The following is a 23,153-nucleotide window of genomic DNA, read 5'->3' as shown; positions in this document are numbered from 1 at the left end:
TTTTGCCACAAAACATCTTGATGATCCCTAAGACTTGGGAGAATACTCTGTGGACTGACAAGATAAAAGTTGAACTTTTTGGAAGGCGTATGTCCCATTACATCTGGCATATAAGTAACACAACATTTCAGTATCTGGAAGACTTGCTGTGGTAAATGGATTTGGAACCATGAATTCTGCTGTCTACCAAAAAATCCTGAAGGAGAATGTCCGGCCATCTGTTCATGACCTCAAGCTGAAGCACACTTCTGCAGCAAGACAATGATCCAAAACACACCAGCAACTCCACTTCTGAATGCCTTAAGAGAAACAAAATTAAGACTTTGGAGTGGCCTAGTCAAAGTCCTGACTTTAATCAGATTGGGATGCTGTGGCATGACCTTCAAAATGCAGTTCATTCTCAGAAACCCTCCAATGTGGCTGAATTACAACAATTCTGCAAAGATGAGTGGGCCAAAATTCCTCCAGAGCATTGTAAAAGGATCATTGCCAGTTATTGCAAACATTTGACTGCAGCTGTTGCTGCTGCTGCTAAGGGTGGCCCAACCAGTTATTAGATTTAGGAGGTAAAATAATAGGGAATCAGGAAGGGGCAAACTCTTTCACACAACTGTATTTTATTCCAATAATTAAGACACAATGTACATTAAAAAAACAATTATGCCATTTCTTTGGTTTCTAGTAAGATCATGTAATATATAGCACTAACACATTCTGTAGCACTTTAGAATTTAGACAATTCAGTGCGGACATATACAAATAATATCAGACATTACAGAATAACAGTTCAACAAGTCAGACAAGATCTTGCTCACAAGAGGACATAAAAGGTAAAAAGTGCTTGAAGTGTGTGATCCAGCCAACCTTATAATAAATAAAGGCATTCATGTAAAGCTATATGTACCAAATCACTGGCCAGTAACTCTATAAATCCAAATATAAAGTGTCCTAATAGCATGGAGTGTGGGAGAAAGATGATACAAGGGTCCAAATTACAGAGGAACAGTTAGACCGGCAAGGTGAAGAGATAGGATTGTCTAAAAGGGAGTATTTTTAGGGCTCATTAATAGCTTGATATTTTGAATTAATTGATTGATATAGGCTTTATTATATATTTCTTGCATGAGGGATTTGACTATTTTGCGCAAATCTGCCTATGGTATAACTATAGTTATGAGGATTTCTATATTGCATAGGTCATACACATGTCATGGCAAAAATCTAATTATTCTCCAACAAACAGAATATTTTATTATCTTTGACGTCAGCTATTTGATGAACTCTATGACTTTTGCCTTGCTCATCGAACGGAGTCTTTATTTCTTGTGTAGTGGAACACAACCTAATATTTAAAGCTTATCTACCATTTTATTTTTTTATTATTTTTGTGAATGCTATCGCCATCCTTTCCAGGTTCTATGAAACCAGAGCTGTCAATCAAAAAAAAGGGGGTGGAGAAAGAGGGAAAACACGCTGGTGGGAAATCGCATTTACATGATTGGACCTGTCGTCAAGCACCAAGCGGCAGACTTCGTTTGAACAGTAATTTTGTGCTGACAGAGTCCATTTGACAGGTTTTATCTCAGCCTGGCTCAAAAGATAAAGCAGCAGTCCATCTTTCGTTATAAAGCAAAGATACTCTTCTTCAAACTGACCAGAATTGCAGTTGTAGTTTGAGGGAGTCAGCCCTTGCTAGTGTAAGGGGGTGAGATAGAGAAAGGGAAGCAAGGATGTGAACCTAATTGCCTTTGATCTGTTAATGTGTACTTGTTGCAAATGTTGATAATAACATTTTATTGTGCATTCTGTGCATATAAGGGTATGACCGCCCTCTTTCTGAGCTGGGAAAACCATCCTGTCTGGCCTAAGCTTTTACTAGTGGTTCAGTCGCTCGATCCTTGTTCACATTCATGTCACTTGGCAAGTGAAAAGGTTTTAAATACTAGAGCAGGGACTGTCCCACAAGGGTTGCCATGACGTGGCGGGATGGCTTTTACATTATTTTGATCAAAATTATGTTTACTAAATACCCTTATTATTATTACCTTTATGCATTATTTGCAGTTTATTTTTTACTTTTTAGTTTAGGATATTTGTGTTTTTTGCTTTTTGTTTTCAAATGTTGATAATGTCTATGATGAATGCTTGCGGTACTGCTACATAGGAATATATATTACCGCTCACCTTTTGGTATTGCCACATTTATATATGTGTTACTATGCTTTTGGAGACTGCGATTCTTAGTGTTATACTGTATATAATGTCAAGTGATGTATATTGTTGTTCATGTACAGTTTAGGGTAAGTGCATCCTTTTGGGGACCTTAGGGGAGGGCACTTTAGTATATAGTTCTTATACATAGGGCAAGTCTAGGTCTGTTGTGGGCCACTAGATGGGGGCACACTAGTGGGCCTTGTAGGTATAGTTTATAGGTTGTTCATAGAAGGTTAATTGTAGGAGGGGGTGCCAGGTAGTAAGAGAGAAGTTTCTAGGAAGTTAGGTCAGACGGGGGGGCCAGGGCACCCAAGGGACCACATGGGCTATAGGCCCGGACAGCTTGGCAGCCACGTAACGTTAAAGTACTGCAGCCCACGTTACCCACAGTCACTGTGTGTCATAGCAGTGGGCCAGGAAAGGAAAAATGTGGCGACTTATCCCTGGGCAGATACTTTTAGGGAAGATGTCAGTTGGACTGAGGAAATGAAGGAAGTTGGAGCTTTGATGAAATCGGTACAGATGGGCTGGATGCTTTAGCAGAGGCAACCAAACCAGGTGACTGATGATTTCGAGTCTGAGGCAAAGCAGGCAGAAGGAATTGTCGTCATGATGAGGTCAGGCCAGGAAGGAACTGGGGAGCAGTCTAGGACCATCCAATCCAGGCGTGTACTGCACAGGAGTGACAGCCAAGCAGGGAAAGGTGAGGAACCAAGTTAATATCATGATGTGCCAACTGTGGATGTAACGTGGGAAGTATTCAGTAAAGAGAGTGTTCAAGTTAACCTGGACTGTGTCTCCGTTACTGGGGGTCGCCTGAAGGAGGAACTGTCGTCGCCTGGGAAGTGCAGAGGGGAGTCTGGATGTGGAGATGCAGGTATGCTGAATAGAATACAGATTTCTGTGGTGGAAGGACTGGACATCGATGTTACAGGTACTTTTAGCACTACAGCATCAGAGAAGTTATGCTGGACAGATGCAGCAATTGGGCCAGCTCCAGAGCAACACTCCCAAGTTGTATAGCAGTACAGCAAATCAGCTTGAAAGAACTACGCTCCTTGCTTAGGAGATCAGCCACCACTGCTAGACTGCATGGTGGCTGGTAACCTCGACAATGAGCAATAAACAATACAATTAAAAATCACTTTTCTGTGGAATGGAGAAGAATCTTAATAAAAGATAAATTGCAACATTGCATGCTTTTACAACCCCTTTGCAATTGTAGTCGATTAAGATCAGACAACCCCATTATTGCGTATCAGCAGAAAACTGATGTTATACTATTGAATGTGGAGCATGTATCACGTTTTCACTGTGAGATTTTGATGTTGCAAATTCTGTGCATCTATTAAGTATAATTACTTATTTTTTCATTGCATTTTTGATTCCGTTCTTTTCACATGCATTTTTATTGTTTTGCTTGGCGCTGCGCTTTTACTCTTGTTGGCATATCCTTAAATGAAGCTGCTTTATTCTCAATATTTAGTTTGACAAAACTTTATACAGTCACGTTTGGACTAAATGCGTTCTTGATGCTTTTACGCTGAGAAAAACGCATGTGCGTTTTTTACCTATGTATTTTTTTTTGCATCTAAGGCAAGCTTATGAGAAAAATCTGTACCTAAAACTCAGCGTACCCACAATATAAATTGACGTTGTGGACTTGAAACATGCACCACAGGTCAGTTTATACTGAGATTTCTATACATCCTATCCATTTTGCTGGAACTGCAAGAACGCCGTGTTTTTGACTTAGGGAAAATATGCAGCATCAAAAACTCACCAAAAGCTCATCGTGGGCACATCGCCTTAGAAACCCTGGCATATGAAAAATCAGGAATTTGACGAATCACAAAAACTAATTCTTCACTGGTGATGTTCACGGAGTTTAGGTTCTCGTTTTTCAGTAGCACATCGCCCTGTGTAAACACGGCTGTGGTGAGGACAATAAAGTATACAAATAACTGCAGTATTCACATACAGTGCCAATGATTGCTCAATGTGAATGAAGCTATACGAGTTATGACTTCTCTCTTGATTGGTGCCCATTTTTTAGCCAGTGGTACGAGTTCACCCATCGAGGTATAGATAACGAACTTTGCAACTAATGTTCTCTGTAGGTCAGAGGTCACAGTTAGATCAGTGAACACTTAAAATTGGAAATAACACAACAGGTCTCAGAGAAACTACAGGTCAGGGAGCTGCATAGTCCATTCGATGGTGCCCTAGGGACGCCATGAAATGCGCTAGAAGGAGGATTGCAACTAAAACAGCTCTGCAGTTTATTGCTGGGACGTTCAAACAACTCCGAAATAAAAGCATCATAGAGAACATGACCATTACAGAGGTACAATTTCACTTAGACAAAGAGGGGAGTCCAGGGGGAAAAGTAAAATAATTCAAGCTTACTGGTTTCCTACGTGTTTGTCTGCCATCAGGAACTTGGATTTTATCAGCACCTACACTTTTGACTTTTGTAAAGCACAATACATGCAAGGTTGAAATAAGATTTTCTAGTTTTCTAGCATTTAAGCACATGTTTATGTGCCAAATAATAGCAGTCCAACATCACTAATGTTTAATTACTGTTTTTGGCAGAAAAGATCATACAACATGGTACAAAATTCATGACTAGGTGTATACGAGTAATGGACAACCAATAGGATTAAGTCATGACATGACCGGGCTAATTGGGTATAATTGACTCATTTAATGAAAGGGGGGAGTGCTATATAACAGCAGTGCGGAGTTCAATTAGTGAGGTCTTTCAGTCAGTGAAGAAACATACTTCAATTACCGTATGCCCCTTATTTAAAGATGGATGTTTTGACCTGCTGGGTTTAGCCCTTGGTAAGTGAGTAAAGTGGTCCGTTCCAGACATTTTACCAAAGGAGAAATAATTTATCAAGATGTTGATTGGAGAGGGGAAAACATAGAAGTGCAAAAAATAATTAGCTAAAAATAATTCCAATGCTTTTAATTGGCAAACAAAATCCATAACACATGGTGTTAAATATTATGTCAAGTCATATTATTAATTTCCAGTCTTAACTCTGTACTGTACATAGTTTCATCTTAATGGAATGGGCATGTAATGACATTACATGTGGTATACTTAGCATGGGTGAGTGTTAATGCTATACTGTAAGCTTAAAAATTCTATAAAATGACAGACCAAGGTGACATATTACCATATAACACTCGGGGAGGCGTCTCCCTTTAATTCTCATTTGTGGGGTCTCTTACATTCAGCAGCCAACACATGCTTCTGTGGCCTACTGTAACTTAAACACTCATGAATAGGCAGCTGATAAAACTTCTACACAGGATCCAGCACTGCAACCAACTTAATGGATTAACAATGGGGCTAATTTACATATTTTATATTTACTGCAGTGATTCTTTTTGGTGGACAATCAAATATACCTCTGTTTTTGTATAAGAATTATTGTGACATTTTATTTGGTGCACCGCATCTGGTAAGAAGTCCTGAATAAATTAATATACAAAATATGTACGTTTAACACAAGGTAAGAAAAGAAATACTACCATCCACATAGATGATAAAAATCACAAGACTGGCAAAGAAGCATCCAATGATTAACTCCATGGAGATTAAAGAAGATCTTCAGTTACCTGTCAGTCCTGCAAGCATCAGAAGATGCCTACGGAAAGCCAACTATTTGCAAGAAACCCTCGGAAAGTAGCATTGCTGAATAAAACGTGTTAAAAGGTTACAGTTTGTAAAAGAACACATTGACTGGCCTAAAGAGAAGTGGTAAACCATCCTATAGACAAACGAGAACAATGTAATTCTTATTTGGTCTTATTAGTTTAGGAAATGACGCTTAAACACTGAATTAAAGCCACAGTACACTGTGAAGACTACATGGAGGTGCAAGCATAATGGTTTGGGTATGTTTTTCATACTATGGAGTTGGGCCCATTTGTCATATGCCAGGCACCATGGAGCAGTATAAATATACTGGATGAAGTCATGTTGCCTTGTGCCATTATTTTGCACATAACTGTATATTGGCTAGGTGAACAAAATCAGTGAAATTTAGCGATTAAAGAGGACTTGTCACTTGTGCCAAAAAATTGAGTTAAATATCTTTTAAAAACCCGAGTCCATTTTTATCTCCTCTCTGGGTGCATATTCTTTCTTTCCTCCATTCCAGATGCTACCAATCACAGATGGGCAGCTTCTGAGAGCGATAAACTGCTAAATCGGATGCGGAGCTGTGATTGGTAGCATTTGTGATGGACGGGTGAAATCCCATGCATCCAGAGAAGACTCTGAAAACTCTGCTTGCAGCCATCTGGGCATTTCTTAAGTGCACTCCATAAGAAGGTCCTCTTTAAGAAACAAATACTAAAAAAATTCAATTGCATAGTTTACTTAGATTGACATCAGAGGGGATTTTTGTTGGTAGGAATTTGCTCACAATTCGGAGCACAGTAACACAACCTTGTACCGAAGGAAGAACACTGGTTTTGCCCATTTACAGAATCTTTGTATTGGGTGAAGTTCATGTTGCTTCAACTGGTTTTTCGGTTGCCCATAGACTTTAAACAATCTGGCGGTCCCACTCCTACTCCGCAGTGATGTTCTAAAACGTCGTTACATAGGAGCATAGCTACATCCGATCGTGTAGCTACGGAAGTTGGGTTCCAGCTGTCAAACACAGAGAATCCCCATAAAGAAGACACATACTGTACATTCTTGATCACTGTATACACGGCGCTAACCAAGAATGCAGTGAAAGGAAGCACTGACGGCGCTTCCTGCTCCATACACAGCTGTCACATGCACATGGAGGGCACTGGGTCATAGGAGACCCACATACCTCGCCTATGCAGCCAGGAAGCTGCATTTCACTTCTAACTGGGGCATACCAGACCAGTTACGAGAGAAATAAGATGAAAATAAAAATATTTAAATGCTTCCTCTTCTTTATGATTCTGATTGGCACATTGCGTAAAATTAATGAAAAATAAAGATAGCAGGTTAAAAAAAAATTGCCACTGTCAATCCAAAATGCTGTTACTAGCTCCGCCTCCATGAAAAAAGTATTCATCAAAATATTTGGTACAGAAGTGGTGAAAAAAAAATAAATTAAAATGTATTTCAGTGGTCTTGTGTGGTAATAAAAAATGGGACAAAAGCAGACTTTCCCAACTCATTTTTCCAATTATATAACCTAATATCAGCAACAAAAAATAAAAATGAATATGACAGTGACATAAAAATTAATCCCCATTAAACCACATGTATAAAAAAATAAACTAAAATGTTCCTCGTCATGAATTGGGGTAATTGGTCTGTTCTTAAACTGGTTAAAGAGGACCTATGACCTCCTGAAGTAAAGGGAAAGCGAACCACAAAGCCTCCCTCTATGGTGCAGTATACAAGTAGGAAGACACAATTTTTTATAAAACTTTTTGATTCACTTTTTTTATACATACAGTATATCACAGAAGTGAGTACACCCCTCACATTTTTGTAAATATTTTCTCATATATCTTTTCATGGGACTGAAGACAACACCGAAGATCTGACACTTTGATACAATGTAAAGTAGTCAGTGTACAGCTTGTATAGCCGTGTGCATTTGGTGCCCTCTAAGTAACTCAACATGTCTAAACTGCTGGCAAGTAAATCTAAAATATTTATAAAAATGTGAAGAGTGTACTTACTTTTGTGATATACTACAGAATGAAATACAATATTAGTATAAAAAGTCCACAAAAAAAAAAGTCTTGTTGGCTAATTCTTAGATTAGCTTTTGAATATATATATATAAATATGAAATTGCTAAACTCAGCTACGCTGCCACCCCCAACAAGGACTGCCGTGATCTTATCTGAAAGGTTTTTGTCATCTCTGCTCTACGCCGAGCACTTTCTAATCATGCACATGCCTAAAGCCCCCGTTACACACTGCGATATCGCTAGCAATATCGCTGTAAAGTCACCGATTTTGTGACGTAGCAGCGATATTGCTAGCGATATCGCTGCATGTGATACTTACCTCCAACCGGCTCCCCCCGCTGGTTATCGCTGATCGCGCGAGAAGGTCCTGGACCATTCCACGTCGGTCACTTCCTGTGGCGCTTCCTGTGGCGCCGACGAGCGACGCATGGAGCCGGGCGGGAGGACGCAGGATCGCCGCGTCTGACAGGTAAGTAGCGACCCCCGACCCCTGCGATGTCGTTGGTGAGATCTGCCTGTGTGGCAGCTCACTAGCGACCACCTAGCGATTCACCAGCGATCCTGACCGCGTCATATCGCTGGTCGGGATCGCTGGTGAGTCGCTAGGTGTAACGGTATCCTTACTCCGAGCACTTTCTAATCATGCACGAGGTCGGAGTTGGATGACAGAGGTCTGGCACACCAAGAAACCTGTTCTGAGCTATTGTAGGTGGGGTTCTTCTTTCTACGGAGTGCTGCTGTCTCCAACATCATAAAAAGGGAAGAAGTACAAGCCAACAGTGAAAACGGTCTGATAACACCCGCGTAGATGTACAGAAAACTAAATTATTACCGTAGATTCCAAGTACTTTGATTGCCAATATCTCTGCAGGCGAAGTTAAAGAAAAAAACAAAACACAACATATTCCACTCTGCAGCCACTATTACATTGTGTGTCCAGTCCAACATGAATAATTTGGTGAAAGGTCCTTTGTAAAATACGGTAATTTCCTAAAATTTCCTTATGGATTGAGACATGGCGTTACAGACTAGCCATGTAAGTGGCATTGAGTGACAATTTATTTTTTCACTATTTAGGCTACTTTCACACTTGCGTTTTTTGGACTGCGCTCTTTGCGCAGTGCAAACGCGCATAAAAACTGCGTCATGCGTTTTTAAGGCGTTTTCTTGCTTTTTGTGCATGGTTTTAACAGTGCTCCCATAGACTTTAATGTGTTTTGGGGGGAATTCCGTGCGCATGCGGTTTTTTTTTTTTTTTTTTTAGACAGGTCAGACGCACCAAAAATGCAACAGGTTGCATTTTGTGCGCCTGGGCGCACACTACAAAAAACCGCATGCGCATAAAAACGCATACAAATGCATGACAATGCGCACCCATGTTAAATATAGGGAAAAAACCGCATGCGCATGTATGCGCAAAAATGCAGCGCAAAAAAACGCAAGTGTGAAACCAGCCTAAGAAGAGCTAAGTCTTTCGGGTAAAAGTTAGAATTTCTGCAAGCGTGGTGTAAATAGAACGCCTAAACATTACCAAGGCAGGAAGCACTCAGGATATCTTGTTGGAATGAGTACAAAGTATTTTTGTGAAGCAATTTTGTTTTTGGTACATGATAAATTATACTTCGGGGACATGTAACAGAGCGGAGGTGAACCAAGCACTGACCGTTCATTTCCTCATTTATTCTGTTTTTACAGGTTGCCAAGTGATAGAACAACCATGAAAGTTTAAGGGGGGAGGGAGGAGCCCCACAGTTTCCAAGCGTTTTTCTGCAGGGTTTTTTTTGCAGTAAAAAAAACAAAACAAAAAAAAACTTTGACCAGATGTTAGCGATTCATCAATAAGGAAATATTAACAACCCCAAAGAGTGCGGCAATGGTGGCATTTTTTCACACTTTTGGTGCATTTTCTGCATCTTTGGCATTCCTTCTCAAATACAACATGTGCTATTTTTGTGCCTATTTTTGTGTTCTCATGAAAAAAATCATGAGAACACAAAAATGCTACAAAATTTTGTAGCATTTTTTAGGAGCCAAAAAAAAAGAAACTGCAAAAAACTGTGTAAGAAGCCTTAATGAACATCCAAGTGTCACAAGGGCAGAAATCAGTATTTTGTAAAGCAGAATACAGCTTAGTAGAAAGGAGAAGAAAGAAACCCCAAAAGCTCACCCTTCTGCCGAGAATCTGATTGATGGCAGCACTTTCTTTAAGCGTACACTCTGCTACAACGTTCGCTCTCATCTCTTTCATATACAACATAAAAGCGTTCAGCGGTTTCTTTATATGAGGTCTTTTTGGCTCCTGTTCTTTTCTCTGGTCATGATGAGGTTTCCTAAATGGAAAAGAAGGACACACTGAGATGAAAACCAGACAAAAGAGCAAATGAATAAATATACCATAATTAATGGGTTTATATACATTTGCAACTAATTACGTAAAACAGCTCTTTCTCTGCCATTCTCACCAGCCCCCAAACAATCTGAGGCCTTCAGACACTTTCACTTCAGAGTTTGTTACGTAGAATGGTAGTGTTCACAATTCTTACTATTTTCTATAGCAGGCTGTAACAACGAGGTCGCATATCATTTTTTTATTTTTGGCAACCAATTCCACAGCCACTTCAGTCATTCAATTTAAAGCAACAGTTTAAGTATAGGTTTAAGATGTATCGGCACTAAGGGCACTGAAGGGTATATACAAGGTCCCTTTGCCCTATAAATGAGTGTTTAGTACAATAAATTAGATACATGTTTACATATATTGACAAAAGGCCAATTTAAAAGGGTTCCTCAATATTATTAAAGTCAAACTTGTGTGGTTTAAGAAAAAAAAAAAAACCCAAAACATTCACCTACCATACTGGCACAGCTCTCCTTTATATTCTGTACTGTGTGACCCGCTGATCGGCTGAAGCATTTACATTCTGGGTGAACAGTCTCTTCATGTTCACAAAGTGAATGCTGCAGGCAATCAGCATCTACTGATTGACTGCAGTGGTCATGTAATGCCTTCCTTGGAATGTTGATGCCAGGAGACCAATGGCGAAAACAGAACAGAATAATGAGAAGTGCCACCGCTTTCAAAGGAGAGAAGTGCCACCGCTTTCAAAGGAGAGAAGTGCTACCGCTTTCAAAGGAGAGAAGTGCCACCGCTTTCAAAGGAGAGAAGTGCCACTGCTTTCAAAAGGAGAGAAGTGCCACTGCTTTCAAAAGGAGAGAAGTGCCACTGCTTTCAAAAGGAGAGAAGTGCCACTACTATGAAAGGCGAGTATAGGTTTGATTTTCTTACACTTTTATATATGTGAAGAACACAATTCCGTAATATTTGTGGAAGCATGTTACATGCTACATCGAGGTCCACAATTTCAGATATTGCTATAAAATGCGAGCACGGAACTGTATTGAATACACTGCATAGCCTACAGTGAAAGTAATACGTACACATGCATTAAGTCATTGTCATTGTGTGGGTGTTCTTGTTTAACCTGAGGATTGACAATAGCGGGGTGAGGGATTCCAGTTGCGTGTGGACCTGGTGGACCGGGAACCATATGATGTGAATACCTAAGATAGATAAGGAAAGAATAGTACATTAAATGCCAATAAAATTCAAGTGTAATTCTTCAAGTATTGAAATAGTTATTATTGATCAGACTAAAGTCTCAATGTATCCTGAAAGCAAGAAAACATTTGTGATGATTGGGATTATAACGGATACAGATAGACACAAATTAACATGCAGGATTCAGAAATCAAGTATTATTGTTTTGCGTGTGCTTTGAACTGCTTAGACTACATTGTGTTTCCTTTTTGATTAGAAGAGCTTTCCACTTTGAACTGGATTAACATATTAAAAAGAATAGTTCAGACAGAATAATTGATTCATTCCTAGCCGACTTGGCTCAATCAATTCAGTTCAAACAGGGTTATTGATTGACAGATTTCATGTAAAAATGGCTTTAGAAGCTGCAGGCGTCTATAATGCTGCTCTGCTGACAATCCCTGCACTTAGCGAATTGTCTTTACTGGGGAGAACAGGCCACAGGCATGAAATGGAGGATTGGGATTATTCTAGTGTGGAAGATTAGACATCTTGATTGTCAGCTATTATACTGTAGGGATAAACTTTAGACCATTGTGATACAAAGCATGCGGTGAAGGAGTAATAATGTATTGTACTGGACAATTGTGGAGGAGATAGTACATAAAAAATAATTTTACAATAATCCCCTATATGTATTACACACAATACTCTAACAACAGCATGTTCATAAAAATGCAATAAAAACGGCAAGAACCCAGCTGCAACCAACCCATGGGGAAAAGGCAAGTTTGCCACTCCTTCTAGACTGCAGGGCTAAAAGTTTTGGACTTTCTATTTGCTACACTCAGTCATTACAAGACATCAATTAGAAGTCACATGGAAACCTTGGCATTCAGAAAATTTAGTACAACCTAGCATAGGACGCATGTACTGTAATGTAGCATACAATGAGAATACTGACACAGTACCAAACAATATCCACTTAATGCCTGTTTCATGTACCATTAAATCCAGATGCTAATGTCTACGTACACCTGCAAATAAGGTACTAGAAAGTCAGTATGAAGCTTCTAAATCCTTCATAGCATCCCCTGTCTTGTGCCATTTGTGATATGCCCACTTAGGCTATGTGCACACGTTGCGGATTCCGCTGCGGGCTTTTCCACGCGGAAACGCAGGTAAAACCGCAGGTAAAGTGCCCTGCGGTTTTCCTGCGTTTTGGTCTTCGGTTTCACACCTCTACTATGTTAAAGGTGTGAAACCGCTGCGGAAACCGCCCAAACAATTGACATGCTGCGGTTTATATACCGCAGCAAAACCGCATGGAAAAAAACGCAGCGTGAGCACAGCATTTTTGAAAACCCATAGGCTTTCATTGTACTGTACCATGTCAGCGGAATTGCTGCATTTCCGCAGGGCCAGAAGCGCAGCAGAATCCGCAACGTGTGCACATAGCCTTAAGGATTTTTTTTCAATCCTTTAAAAAAAAAAAAAAAAATGAAAAAAGGTGGTTACAGGTTATTTTGCCGCTTGCACCCCTCATGCTCAGATACAGTCTGCGATGAAACCCTGAAGTGTTCATTTCCCTTCAATGTGCAATTAATGAATGCATAGTGCTCCTTGAAATCAATAAGCTCACACATGCTTCAATAAGAACACACATGCTCCAGGATGGTATTTTGGATTTTCCAAACAAGACAATTCCCATAATATAATGGGCACAGATTTAGAAAATCTGATAAAGCTCATTCTCCGTGAGTCACTTTATATGCTACATTAATACGTTTGTGCATTACATTTAAAAAGATTTATAGTAACAAATTCTCCACAACACATTAGGAACCAATGAAAGCTGCTGTTATGGTATATTTATCATGTAAGCAAGACGACTTGGCAACTTTTAGAGTCTAGGCTAAGTAGTCTCCGATACGATACATTAATAAGAAAATATTACGGAATACTGCATGCCACAGTTCTATTGCAAGGCAGAGAAAGTACACCCGGACAAGAATGAAACTTTTACGGGAAATTTTTAGAGCTTTTCCAAATTTATCTGAATGTCAGAATTATTCCTATTTACGTCAAAATGGGAAGATTGTCTTACCCGTCCTTTATATATTGTGCCGCTGCTGTTGTTGGAGAAAATTTATACTTGTGCTAAAATGACTAGGATGATGTCTTAAACCATCTGGTTCACCCACAAATCTATGTCTATGCCAGAAAAGTCTACTCAAGAGAAGTATCAACATCGAATTGATTTTAAATAAAAACAGCTCAACCTATGGGGCCAACACTTTGGAACAATTTACTGTTATATCAGTGTAGACACATCATGAATATTTGCCAAAATAACCAATATATATGATACTAGAAAAACAATCCTTGCTAAAGACTCATATGTTGATGTTTCAGGCCACTGTTTCTTAAATCTGTCCTCAAGAAACCCCAGTAGGTCACAGATCACATGTGAAAACATTGATTTAGGGAATTAATATTCAAGTGGTTGGCTGATTAAGACAATACACCATTTTAGAGCTATCCTAAAGTCATTTTGCACTTAAGACACCTCACTATGAGCCTTAGGGTCCCATCACATTTAGCGATGTACCAGCGATCCCGACAACGATACGACCCGGTCAGGATTGCTGGTGCATCGCTAAATGGTCGCTAGTGAGCTGCCAAACAGGCAGATCTCACCAGCGACGAAGCAGCCAGTCAGCGGTCGTTCTTACCTGTCACACGGCAGCGATGATGACTTCCGCCTGCGTCCATGCGTCGCTAGTCGGCGCCAGCGGAACGCCGAAGAAGAAATGGCCCAGGACGTTCGAGCGCGATCAGCGATATCCAGCGGGTGGGCCGGTAGCAGGTACGTGTCACATGTAGCAAGATCGCTAGCGATATCGCTGTTGCGTCACAAAATCGGTGATGCTTTAGCGAGATCGCTAGCGATCTCGCTATGTGAGAAGGGGGCTTTAAAGCTCTTGCCAAAGTGTACTCATCGTAAAATCTGTTTCTCAACAGTCTTCATGAGAACCATGGGGATAATCTGCTGCCACCTGGAGGTTGACATTATTATTACATTCTAAATTAAAATTGGGTCCTCCCCAGCAGATTATACCTCGCCTGCTCGCCTCAGGCTCCCTCAGTTTAGTGAGAAAGCAGTAGGAGAATTAAAAAACTTTAAAGCATTTGGACAAAAATAATTCATTTACACCCAGAAAGAAGAAAACAACAAAAGCACACCCAACCGGACAACTAAGTGTGGGTGCCACGTCTCCCACGGAAGAACAGATTCCGTTGAGTGCCAAATATAATTTCTGAGTCACTTGCTTGGGGGGACACAGAGAACCATGGGACGTCCTAAAGCTGCCCCTGGTGTGGGAAAATTAATAATATATACTGTTACTACCAAATTCTGCACTCTTGCTCAGGCCAAAGCCCGAGCAACTGCTACCTGTAATGGTCAACGTGTGACTGTACACACCGCCTCCAGCAGGGCGAATTTATATGACACACGCGACCCTGGACACACCACCTCCAGTTGGGCGAATAATAAGAAGTGCAGCCGGATACACCGCCTCCAGCAGGCGAATTTCAGAAATACATGTGAAACTGGATACACCGCCTCCAGCAGGGCGAATTTAAATAATAAAGGGAAACACCAGGGAAACAATTACAATGGAGGGCCCTGCGATAGGGAACAGGGACGTGGAGACCTCCTGCACTCCCCCGAGTCAGTGTCTCTACACTCCTACTGATCCCTAGGCCGGTTCCGCACCGGGCGCAGATCAGGATACCTAAGAACCCTAGCTCGCCCTGCACCTACCCCTTTTAGTGAAATGGCCGGTGCAGAGACTAATCCCACCACTGCACTGAAACACACATAAAGGAAAGGCACAAACAGGGAAACACCACTTAGCTTTGCTCTGTTGCTCTTGCTCCCAGCAACAGAGTCCACCACCAGAATGCAGCTTTCCTCCTGAATAGCTGCCACCAAGCTCTGTCAGAGCTGCAAGGAAATCCCCTCTGACTCCTTCCACACCAGGACTCTGACTGTGCTGCAAGGAACTCTCACTAGCTCCTTTCTCCACCAAGGATGGTTGGAAATGAACACTATCACCAACACCAGTGAGAGCACATGACACACCTTTATAGTTACGCCAGAGGAATCACACCTGCCAGTGATTCCCGTGTAGTAACGCTAACTACCACCGGGGGCAAACTAGAACAAAATACACCACTGTGTAATAATCCAAATGGCCACCGGGGGCTAAACCAAACTTAAGCACACAGCTTAAGGAAAAAAAAAGGTTACCTGTGCTTTTAACTGTCATCATCCAACCTGGATCATGACACTACCTGTAAAATCTTCCTACCAAGATTTACATACGCAGAAGCAAAGGTATGGACCCTGTAAAAACTTGAAGGAGGTATGTACTGTTGAGCAATTAGCTGCTTTAGAGAATTGCAGGACCAATGACTGGTGTCGATATGCCCAAGAAGCCCCCACCGCTCATGGTTTTCACTCTATAAGCCTGAATAATGGCTGTTCTAATCCAAAGAGCAAATGGTGTCTTCGAGGCGGCCAGGCCCCTGTGAGGGGCAACTGCTGTGACAAACAAGAAATCAGAGAGTCTAAATGGGGCGATGACTGATAAATAGCATCACATGGCCTTGACAACAATTAAATTTGTGTAGAGCCTTCTCGATTGGATGAGAAGACGCAGGGCAAAAGGAAGGCAAGATAATGTCCTTGTTAAAGTGGAACGTTAAAGCCAAATTGGGGAGGAAAGATGGAACAGGTCTCAACACTACCATATCCTAGTGCAGGATAAGGAAATGAGCTTGATAAGAGAGAGCAGGAAGCTCCGATACTCTAATAGAGGTGATGGCTATACGTAAAGCTACTTTATAGGCAAGATGAAAGGCAGAAAGAAATCTCTCTGAGAGGATCAAATGGTGGAGAGTCTGGAGACTTAAGAGCCTGCCATACAAAATTAAGGCCCCATGGATCAAGGGGAGGCAGATAGGGTTGTCTAGAATGCTTTACTACTTAAAGCAGGGGTGGGGAATCTTTTTTCTGCCAAGGGCCATTTGGATATTTATACCATCCTTCGGGGGCCGTACAAACTCCGCCCACAAAGTACATCCTGACTGGCACTGGTGTCAGGACGTAAATCTTTCACTGCATGCCCTTCAGTGTTCAGTAGTGAACACTGTGTTGGTGTGCTCACAGTGCAAGAAGAAATTAACAAGCTGGTGGCAATCAAAATACAGCTCCTTGCCAAAGCACTGCAGTCCTTGAGAATCTGCATGGGGGCCGGATAAAAAGTCATCAAAAGCCGTAAATGGCCCGGTGGGCCTGTGGTTCCCCACCCCTGACTTAAAGAAAAAAGTCCTGACCTGAGGTCTAGAGTACACATCTCTCTGAAACAAGATAGACAAGGCTGTCCCTTGAGAGAATGAATCGCCAACTCTGACTCAATACCTGACGGCAAGATGAAGAGCAGTACAGGCAGAGAAAAAGACACTGAAAAAATTCTAGAAGACTCACACCGGCAAAAGAAGATCTCCAAGGGCGATGATAGATGTGCAACAAGGAGGGCTTTATGCCCAGATCATGGTTTCCTTACCAATTCTGACAAACCTGCTGCCCATAGAATCATGGTTTCAACAGCCATACTGTTAAATTGAGCAACTTTACATTTTGGTGAAAGAATGGCTCCTTAGACAGAACAGAAGATAAAAGAATAGAACCCCCTGAAATATTCTGAAGGAAGAACCCTCATGATTACTCTGGCTTGAAGCAAGGAAACTACTGCTTGGTCAAAACTAGCTCTTATGCTGAGAGGGAACAAGATCTGAAAAAACATTCTTGTGGGAAAACGACAAACTCTATTCTGTAGTGGCCAGAAGAGACGACCTCTCTGACCCATAAATTGCTACCTGCCTCCATGAAGAGAGGAGGCGTTACCCAACCAGAAAGAATCCTTGAGTGGGGGGTGCCCGTCATATGTTAATTCCTCTATTGCCTCTGGAACCAAAGGGTTTAGCACCCGGACTGAGGAATCGCCCAGCGGCAGTGGGTTTAAAAGAATGATCTCCTTGACCTCTGGGAGTCTCCGGGTCTGACCTGACGACTTGAAATCTCTGATGCAGTAAACTGACAAAAAGGGGCAAAATTGCTAACTCCCCATCTACTAAATGGACGGCTAGGCCGGGCCTGAGGGAGAAGGGTGCTTCTCCCTCCCATGGTGTCAGCAATGATCTTATCCAATTTAGTACCGAACAGGTAAGAACCCTAGAAGGGTAAACCTGTAAGCGACTTCTTTGAAATATGATGAATGACAACACAATTGCTTGCCGCCTCGGCAGAGCATTCAGCTGCATCTAAGCATGCCAAACATAAATATCTGCCTATGCGATCTGATCTACAATATCCACAAGGTCCGCCTTCTTGAAACCAGCCAGAATACTGCAACGTAAATGCTTCACCCAAACAGTAACTGCATTGGATACTCGAGTAGCAGTGAAAGCCAGGCAGACTGCAAAGCTTGCTGCATCAAAAGCAGACTTAGAGACCCCACAAACAGACGTAACTAGTCTGTAGCTAAGTGCTGCTAACTCAACAGGAGGTAAGGTGGCTATCCTGAATAGTCGAGATATGGGCGTATCTACCACAGGCGGAGCAGATCCGCTGCGTTTTTGCCTTCTGTAGGACTTTTCCAAATTCCTTGTGGTCTAGGTACTCTGGTCCAGCCATACTGATGTGAGAGGATATAGACTGCACAATCACATCATGTTACCATCAGTCTCTGCATGGGTAAAACAGAGTGCACAATTACACCCATTTACACTCAACATGATCCAGCTGAACATACAAGAGAGACAGTTGACGCTTTATGACTAGCACAAGTCTGAGACAGACCTTGCCCCAACTGACACTACACAAAGCTGAGGGAGCCGGATGCTAGCAGGTGAGGTATAGCCTACTGGGGAGAAGCCAATTTTAATTCAGAGTGTAATAATAGCGTCAGCAGACTATCCCCATGGTTCTCTGTGTCTCCCAATAAAGAGACCGAGCAAATTAATTTTATTTGCAGTGTCTGCTGGTAACAAAGTGTCTTGTCCACTTCATTTCAAAGACTGGATACTTTTTTAGGCTACCATCTGAACTTTGATTAAAAAAAAAACCAAAAAAAAAAAAACATAAGAATCTTAAATTCCAGAAAAGGCACCACTCTTGCCAAGGACTTTGCCTAGTATTACAGGTCGTATCCCTTCTCAGTGTAAACAAAAAACAATAAGGCGCTGCCAAGACCAAAGAGTTAAGTCATCATTGTACTGATAAAATGAAAGCAATGAAAGCCAGAAACTGGTTGTTATGGAGGACATCTGCACTATTTGTCAGCACTGCACATGAGGCTCTTTCTATTTTGGCATTTATTGCACGCATACATGCTCAATAGGGAAAAATCGGGGTAAGATAATATTTTCAGTAAAAGTTTAATAAAATCCAGACAAATTGTACATCTATCCTTGAAGTGAAGACCAGCCAACAACAACAATGCAGCTGTATGGTTTCCCTGTAAAATGTAAATGTCTACAGTGCTTGGAAATCACCTGGTTTTCTTCCTGGTGAAATTGAATACAGACCAGAAAGTCACCAATATCTATTTCATGCTTGGGGCAATTTCCTTTACTCTCACTACACAGCATGGCCCCAGGATAGGGATCCAATATCTCAGTAGTAAAGCAAATATGATTAAAGTTGGTATATAAATGGAGTCAAAGTTAGTCAAAGATTTTAAGCTTGCAACAATAGTAACATCAGCTAACTCCCCTTTTCCTTTATACAAACATTTACACATGTGGAGAGGAGTGTGCTTGTGTATTGAGGTGTCGGCAGAATAACCGTCAGCTTAACAAGTGCTTGCCAGTAGAGTTGAGCAACTTTGGTCGGATCAGGTTTCATGAAACAAAATTTGTTTCAGATGAAACTGGTCCGACTAGGGCAAAAAAAGTCGGAGTTTCGTCCGAAACCCGACCCCAATGCAAGTCAATGGGGAATTAAAGTCGGCATTGAGTGGATGAATGTCATCCACTCAATGCCGACTTTTATTTCCCATTGACTTGCATTTGGGTCGGGTTTCGGACGAAACTCCGACTTTTTTTTGCCCTAGTCGGACCAGTTTCATCTGAAACAAATTTTGTTTCATGAAACCCGATCCGACCAAAGTCGCTCAACTCTACTTGCCAGCTATCTGATGTGTAAAAACAGGTGCGGACACAGACAGAAGAAGGCCCCAGTGCAACAACAGTATATGGGATCTTTGCAGTCCAATAGCTCATCATAATGCACAATTCCACCTCCTTTGGCAGTGAAATTAGGCCCCTTTACCTCTTGGGCCCCTGAGTGTTTGCACAGGTTGTAGCAAGGACATATCCGCCCATGTGTAAAAATGACTAATAATTTTTTGCTCAGTTTAAATCTGAAGATACAATGCAGCTATGTAAGACTGAATAGCTGATAGGATGGGTGTCAGAAGAAACAGTGGACCACAGTCAGGGAAGGTGAACATATGTAGAACAACCCTCAATTAGCAATACTAATATAATATCAGGATAGAATCATTCCTGTCATCATGTCAAGCCAACCTCAGTCACTTTCCCTTTAAGGTGGCCACACACAGAGTGAACACATATTTCCCTTAAAACCAGATATTTTATTATCTCTATTATAAAAACACCTAACCCAGTGTGAAGGGTAACAAAAAGAAACCCAGATACATACAATACAAAAAATGCCTGCCAAGACCCTACAAAATGCCTATACTGACTCCTTCCTTGCCGTGGAGGTTGGCTCCCTAAGAAATGATTGTATGGCTCCCCCACTCAACGTGGACTATCCCTCTCTCCCCTGATATAACCCTATAAATATAGGTGGGAAAGCAATATAGCAAAGAAAAAATGAAAGGAATAGATTCTTATACAATATCACATTTCATATAGTAGGTTTAACTATCCAGGATTGGCAGACAGAAAAAAAAAAAAAAAAAAAAAAAGGACAAAAACAAAAACACATGCCAAAAAAAAAACAGCCAGATGTATCAATGGCAGGTATATGATAAAAATAGTCCTAAAACACACACAGCACAATTCTCATATAAATAAATATATTATATGAGAATTGTGCTGTGTTTTAGGACCTGGATAGTTAAACCTACTATATGAAATGTAACAATTGTTTCTTAGGGTGCCAACCTCCACGGCAAGGAAGGAGTCAGTATAGGCATTTTGTAGGGTCTTGGCAGGCATTTTTTGTATTGTATGTATCTGGGTTTCTTTTTGTTACCCTTCACATTGGGTTAGGTGTTTTTATAATAGGGATAATAAAATATCTGGTTTTAAGGGAAATATATGTTCACTTTATGATTGTAATTTCCTGACATAATTGTGTTTAGTGAGACTTTAAGGTGGCCACACACACACACACACACACACACACACACACACACACACACAAGAAAAATGTTGGCTGGCTAACCATTTAATGTCTATAAGAGTGCTCAGACTTTACCATGATGAGAGATTGGATATGTGGAAATATGCATTATGCCCAATCCTTTATTCTCATGGGAGGCAATCCACCTCTCTGACATCCCCTTTCTGCTGAGAACATGTGCGCTCTTGGCATACCTGAATAAGGATTTTGGTGACAGCTATCTAGCTATGCGTCACCTTTATTCAGCACAACAATCAGTCCAGGCAAAAAATACTGTACTTTCAAGGACACGCAGAACCACAAGACTGCTCCGTTGCTTAGTGGGTCAGGGTTTACTCGATAAATATGGCCAGCATCCTCTCTACCTCATCCCACTCCACCACAGACAGATCATTTTTGAGCAATCATGATAAGCAGGGAGCAGAGGGAGTGATGTGCATAGGGGCTTAAATCACAGACGGGAGTGATTCACTAGCAGTCCTCTATGCTTTGTACACACTGACACAGCAATGCAGAAGAGTGTGTGAACTTGAACTAGACTTGCACAAACTATGTACTAAGCTGTAAAATCTTCACCTCAGTTGTCAGACATTTAGCAAGAAGTCATAAATTGTGTGATGACATCTTAAAAGAGGAATGAGAACATTAATATTACAGGGCTATATGAAAAAGTTGGACAGTAGACTTATCTTTCCAAGTTTGTCTGCTCAACTAGTACCAAAAGGGCAAATGGAAAGGGTGCATAGATACCAACACTGATGTTGGCAGTTGGTGTTTAGAGTTCTGTCCTGGACTGCCAAACCAAGCCCTAAACTACCCGCCAATGACCCTTTTTCGACTTTCTTCTGTTTTAAAAAAAACGCTAGACGATTGTTGGCATGTGCCGTCAGCATGGTAAAACCTCTATTGCGTGTCATCTGTCATCATTTTGAATATAATAGGATTCCTATTTGAATTTAAAGAACAATTATTTCCACCATGACATCCATCACTGGGTTTGCTACTTCATTGCCTCAGACTTGGGAATGGAATGGTAACCTAATTTTGAGGTGACGCATTAGTGCAAAGTCAGTCATGTTTGCCATTTTCGACTAACAAAGCTTTGTGAAAGCTCCTGTGGGTGACACAGCCATGTCCGTGACCCTGCCCTTCTCACCAGGGATGGATGGCTGCTGTGTACTGTATACTCGCAGGTACATGGTGGCCTTCAACTTCTGCCAAGTTGTTTAGAAAGTGGGGACAATGCTCTCCCTATGAATACTGTGAGCTGAAATAACACTATTTTTTTGTCAATTTTGGGTTTAAAGTACAGGCGAACTATCCACGTTATATGTCGCCTTTAAAGACTTAACAGTTTCCATTTTTATTTTATAAATTAATAGTAGACATGAAAATAAGCAGCTGCGCTACATATCTCACATAGGAGATAAATCTGCTACTTTAGCCCCACGAGTTAATCTTTCACTCTCAATTCCTGGGTAAAATTTATAATCAATGAACCCAGATTTTCCCATTTTTGAGATCGGAGATGGCTCTCCCATAGAGAGGGGAGCTAGAGGCGACACAGACCTCCTGCTGCAAGCGCTCCTGAAACCACAGGTACAGTTCTCTATACACCTTTATGAAGACAAACCGCCATCTCCTATCTCAGTAACGTTAAAATAAGTCTTCTATCAATACAGATTTTGCCTGCAAATTTAGATAAAATATCAGTCAAGGGGGAGAAAGACGCAAATTTCTCCTAGAAAATATATTACAAAAGTTTCTTATATTCAAGTGTATTATTGATTTATAAAAGAAAAAAAAATAAAAATGGAGGTCTACTCTCTTACAGAAGCACTGTTAGAAAGCTCGTCGTAACCTCTAATGTGTATCTTGAGCAAATTTAGAGAATATAACTTTTAGTAACGTATTTATTACAAAATATTGGATTCAAAAATATGTATAGCAGCAACAACAAGTATTGGGTAATTTCAACTGGAAGTTATAGCTGCAAAGGACCAAGAAGCCTTTCTAGTAATAAGAGGGGTCAAGAATAAATTACCCACTCCACTGGAAATCAATTAAAAACCCAAGAGGGGTAAGGAGACCTAAGCCTGCTGACCAGGTAAACATGTCGACTTATAGCCGGTGACAGAAAAAACTAGATTTCTGTAAACAGACTCCCTCATCAAAATG

The 23,153-nt window shown here is 41.0% G+C and overlaps 1 protein-coding gene across 4 annotated transcripts in view; it reads right to left on the bottom strand.

The window, feature by feature from the left end:
* LEF1 (lymphoid enhancer binding factor 1) overlaps positions 1 to 23,153 on the bottom strand; it is a 145,733-nt gene that overhangs the window by 49,010 nt on the left and 73,570 nt on the right. For all 4 annotated transcript variants that reach the window (XM_073571985.1, XM_073571983.1, XM_073571986.1 and 1 more), the window contains 2 exons: positions 11,368 to 11,490; positions 10,097 to 10,259 (listed from right to left, as the gene is read on the bottom strand). In XM_073571985.1, coding sequence (XP_073428086.1) covers positions 10,097 to 10,259; positions 11,368 to 11,490 — 286 coding nt within the window. The remainder of the gene's footprint in view (positions 1 to 10,096; positions 10,260 to 11,367; positions 11,491 to 23,153) is intronic.

The sequence above is a fragment of the Dendrobates tinctorius genome, unplaced genomic scaffold (genome assembly GCF_039654945.1).
Source record: "Dendrobates tinctorius isolate UK_male_01 unplaced genomic scaffold, ASM3965494v1 ptg000030l, whole genome shotgun sequence".
NCBI classification, from domain to species: Eukaryota; Metazoa; Chordata; class Amphibia; order Anura; family Dendrobatidae; genus Dendrobates; species Dendrobates tinctorius.
Note: the sequence above shows the minus strand (reverse complement) of the source record. Positions and strands in the feature narration are given on the sequence as shown.